Genomic DNA, 5000 nt, shown 5'->3' with positions numbered 1-5000 from the left:
AACTCACTGTTTCCCGTGGGGCCAGTCATTAAGTGTTGTTATACCTCCCACAGATTTGTAAACGGAATTTGATGCTGTTTCAAAGGTGTGTGACCTCATCATGTCAGTTAAAAGTTCAAGTCGTTGTTTCCCTAGGGAGTTAGTGAGTTTTGTTCGCCCTAGGGAGTTAGTGAGTTTTGACCCATGACACGTGACATGTTCTCCTCCAATCGGAAAACGCATTTGAGTTGGGAGGTATAAAAATAATAATTGGTTGCTGTTTTGAGCGTCCTCTAGCTTTGACTTGCTTTTAGAAGATGTCTCTTGCCGGCTTAAGCCCTTGGAAGGCCTTGTGACGGCATTATACTACACACTTGTTGTGTAAACTTACATGTGAGTCACCTTCTCACACTGATTACTTTCATACTCTTTCTTTTATGTACTGCACTATATCAGCAATGGCTTCATCTCCTTCATCTGTTCTGGCTGATGACCCCTCAGTTGCCGCTGTTACAAAGCCATGAAAAGAGTCATAGTTCTTATATTTGACTTGCACTCCTGCAGTCCGTAATCTCTCTGAATAAAGAAACCCTTCATCCTTTACAACATCAAACTTTGCTGTAAGGACAAATGTCTGGGGGATTCCCTTAAAGTCTTTTGCCATCAGAGGTGACCCCTTGAAATGAGTCAATGCCTCCAAAGCAGAAGAAGAAAGTTCTTTTGAAGAATCATCTTGAATGACAGCTGTCTTTGACTTGTTAATGAAAGACATGTATTCCGTACCTTGAAGATGATGTGAATGATTTCCTGAAAGAAGGATTTCTTTGAGATCTGTACTGCCATTAAGATAGAGAGAAACATGTCCTGCCTGGTCTTCTCTAGAGAGGATGTTATTTCCGGCATTTTGCACAAAGGACAGCAAATTGAAATCAAGAAATTGCAAAGATGGGTAAACAAGGATCTGGAGACAAATAAAAGTAGGTACACGAAATGGAAGTATATCATTCTATGATGGCTAAAATTGGTTACATTATTTCTAGTAAAACAAAAAAACAGGTGATGGCAAAAGTTATTTCAACTTACAGTGATGGTGCATAAAATTGTTCTTGTCCAGCAAAGGTTGCAAGTGCAACAAAACCTCTCAAGAATTTGAACTATTTACCAGCAAAAGTGGGAAGGGCAGTGACTCAGTAATTCAGGTCCACTCCACAGTTCAGTGGTTTTCGTAGTATTCTACTATCACCAGCCGCTTCTGGAAAAAGTTATTGAAACCCCTGGAAGATTGGCACCCACCGGTAGAAGTCTTACAAAGAGAGTCTTTGAGTTGCCTTTGACTGCAGATGGCCTCTGACTAAGCCCAGCACAACAAGATTGTCTTCAATCATTCTCTGTCAAATCATAACTATCACTCAACACGCAACCCTTGGCGATACATAATGGGCCCTTTACAGGATAGTGATCACATGGTACAAATCCACCATACTGGGACGCAAATTTAGATTAACTAGCCTTTGTTTTAGATGTCCCAGAGCTTCAGTTACAAGTTCAGTTACAATTATCTGATTAAAGTTCTGCCATGGGAGCAAAATCCATTCAAATTATAAATAATATCAATCCCTACCTGTGCCTTTAGATACTGTGTTCTGCAATGCATCTCAGAGACTGACGCAATGTAATGAGAAACTGCTGCAGCTAAATTTCCACCAGCACTGTCACCCATGATCCCAACACGGGAAACATCAATACCATAAGTGGCGCCTGTGTTCAGGACACCTATAGCTACATTGTAACAGTCATTGAACTGGGTTGGATAGATGTAATGTGGAGCTTGCCTGTAACTACAGAAAGAGATTGATGAGAAATTGTGTAAAAATATATCAGAAATCTCTCAAAAAGCTTTCTGTGAACCCTTAAGTTGTAAAACTACACTTGTTCCTTTTTCAGGGCCTTTTAGATAGTGATTAAGAATTAAGACCTTCAAATCAGCCAAAACTAACATAAAACAAGCACAAAGTGAAGCTTCTGTAAAACGTAAAAGATAGAATAATTATAAAGTAGTGCCCATGTGGTTAATACAATCTGAGCCTTTCAAATATTTTTGTTCCTAATATAAATCACCCCATATAGTGCAAACAGGTCACCCACCGTTGTTACCCAGAATTTCGCTTTTTCTGTGCCATGCAAGCCACATACTCGGCAGAACTAGCAGTAATTTAGACTCACAACCATGATGTGAGAGGCATGGGTCTATATATTCTCAATTTTACGTCACAAACTGCTTCGCATTCCTGTTTTCAAAGAAATTATGCAAAGCAGTTTGTGACAAAATCAAGAACAGACCCATGCCTCTCACATCAAATGTTTTGGTTTTGAGGAGAGGGGAAAACCAGACTAAAAAGTAAAGTAAAGTCAAAAAGTCAATTTATTTAATGTCGGTAGTTCCTTCAGTTACGAAACTGGTATCAATGGAAGCCGACGGTGTGCCTTTTACTCCCCTCCCTCTGTCAGTGCTCTGTTTCACAGATATTTAAAGCGATAGCTACACGGATCAGAGGAAAGTGGAAACAGACGTTGAAGTCACCGAGGATCGAACTGGGGACCCCTTGCTCCGAAAGCCGCGCACTAACCAACTGAGCTACGCCTGCAAATGTTGGTTTTTGAGGACAGGGAAAAACCTCTTGGAGCAGAGTAGAGAACCAACAAACTCAACCCACATATGGCGTAGAATCCGGGAATCGATCCTGGGCCACACTGGTGGAAGACGAGTGCTCTCACCACCACTACCCGAGAAAAACCTCACGGTGCAGAGTATAGAACCAGCTAACTCAACCCACATGACGCCAAGTCTGAGAATTGAACCCATGTCACATTAGTGGGAAGTGAGTGCTCTCAAACACTGTGCCACCCCTGCACCCTGCTAAAGTTAAAACTGGAATGAGGAATTTTTGAGACTAACCAAGAAACCAGAATGGGTAATTAACCCATTGACCCCTAGGAGTGAGACTTGATATATTTTACCATGTGTAACACCTGAAGATTTTACTCATTGTCAATGGGGCGTTATTCATGAATTAATGGATTCACAACCTCTACCATCCACTCAATTCACCTTTATCACTCGGTGGCCATTTTGGAGTCTGTGGGGAATAAAGGCTTTGTCTTTGCATTGTCTTTGCCCGTCCAGCCTCACACTGAATGAGAGGTTCGACGGGCAAAATCTTTTGTTTGGACATTGAGTGATATGGGTCTATACAGAGTACATAAACAACACTTACTTAGCACTCACAACAATTATTTGAGCAGAAACTGCAAGCTCACGGCAAAAATCATCATAAGCATCTGAAAGTGCATCAAAAAAATTTCAAATTTTGTTTCCAAGATTGATAACATATGCTGATAGTAAATCATTCTACCTTCGCAACTAGAAAAACCAGTCTTGTGAAAGTACACATCAAACAATTTATTGACATAACCAATAATTTGACTCCTGGAGTGAGACTCAACAGATTTTACTCTGTTTAATGCTAGACAATTTTACTCTTCAACTGGGGGCGTCCTAGGGCGTATGAAGTGTCAATGGGTTATTTTCCAATGACTGCAAAATTCTCGCACACTCATTGACTAATTTTTATTGTCAATAAGCGGACAGACACATAAATTTATAATTTATGCAATATTGACGCAACATTGGTTGCGTCAGCTTGAAGAAAATTGAAGTTTCTCGCATTTTTGTCTCGCGTTCTTCTCATGCTTTGACTTAATTTTGACCCCTCCGCCTTTTTGTTATTGTAAAAAAAAAACAAATTGATGTCAGTTTTTCATGGGTCTGTCCTGTTATTGACAAAGAATTTCAAAGTAGTCTGCGGATCCACTCGGCTGTCGCCTCGTGGATCCACAACTACTTTGACAATGTTATTACAGGACAGATGCATGAAAAACTGAGATCAATTTGTTAAATCTATAAAATTTACATCATCCCAATACTCCTCATGTTTTAAGCATATAAGAATATTTGAAACTTAATTAAGACACTGAATTTTTTATTTGAAGAGACAAAGTTATAGCTACATATATCAAATTATAACAGCAAAAGAGAAATACTTCAACTTGAGGGAAAACAGTTCACCTAAACTTCCATAGGTCCATCCTCCCCCATGAAAATAAATTATTGCTGGCAATAAACCAGGTTTGCCATCCTCATTGTCTCGGTTTGTTTTGTTAACATGTTTGTAGATTCGTACACCAACACCAAATATTTCTGTGTCACTGATTTCCAAGGAGTCTGAGTAAATATCATTCTTGAATAAACTGCTCATAAATGCCAACAAGGATGCTAGATTTGAGTGATAATTATCACCTATGCCGATGAGGGTGGTCATATAAGCCTACAAAAATAAAAACACTGGCTATTTTACAGATGTTAACCGCTTTCAAGAAAAAACAATTCCCTGATCCCTTAACTTTTAACATATTGCTTGGCAGGAGGATTTCAAATGAAAACTGGCACAAATATTTCTGAAGGAAAGAAAGTGTGGGTTACAGAAGAAAAATTGAAGTAATGCTTGCTCTTATCAGGACAATTTAAGCAATTGTCTCACAGACACCGGAGAGACACAAGAAACACAGTTGCCAACGGACGGTATTATAAAATCCCAAGGGTGTACACTCCATCCTGGAGAGCTCACCAAATAAAGTCAAAATATTCCTTTAGTTAGTAAAATGCACTAATAATAATTTGGGGACAATGTAAACTGAAATCAACAAATTAACTCAAATAAAATAAAATGTTAGTTTTGAGGAGAGGGGAAAACCAGACTACCCGAGAAAAACCTCTCGCTGCAGAGTATAGAGAACCAGCTAACTCAACCCACATGACGCCAAGTCTGAGAATTGAACCCATGTCACATTGGTGGGAAGCGAGTGCTCTCAACACAACGCCATCCCTGCACCCTGCTAAAGTTAAAACTGGAATGCAGAATTTTTAAGACTAACCAAGAAGTTACCACAATGGGTAATAATAT

General features: G+C 39.4%; 1 protein-coding gene across 1 annotated transcript in view; it reads right to left on the bottom strand.

The window, feature by feature from the left end:
* Positions 1-5000, bottom strand: part of LOC138028987 (arylacetamide deacetylase-like) — a 10526-nt gene that overhangs the window by 800 nt on the left and 4726 nt on the right. Inside the window, exons 2-5 of the mRNA XM_068876644.1 lie at positions 4106-4364; positions 3255-3318; positions 1601-1817; positions 1-940 (exon numbers count right to left, since the gene is read on the bottom strand). The exon at positions 1-940 is cut by the window's left edge and continues 800 nt beyond it. Of these exons, the coding sequence (XP_068732745.1) occupies positions 401-940; positions 1601-1817; positions 3255-3318; positions 4106-4364 (1080 nt within the window). The 3' untranslated portion in view covers positions 1-400. The remainder of the gene's footprint in view (positions 941-1600; positions 1818-3254; positions 3319-4105; positions 4365-5000) is intronic.

Source organism: Montipora capricornis, chromosome 13, assembly GCF_036669925.1.
Source record: "Montipora capricornis isolate CH-2021 chromosome 13, ASM3666992v2, whole genome shotgun sequence".
In the NCBI taxonomy this organism is placed as follows: Eukaryota; Metazoa; Cnidaria; class Anthozoa; order Scleractinia; family Acroporidae; genus Montipora; species Montipora capricornis.
This window is presented reverse-complemented; position numbering and strand designations above follow the sequence as displayed.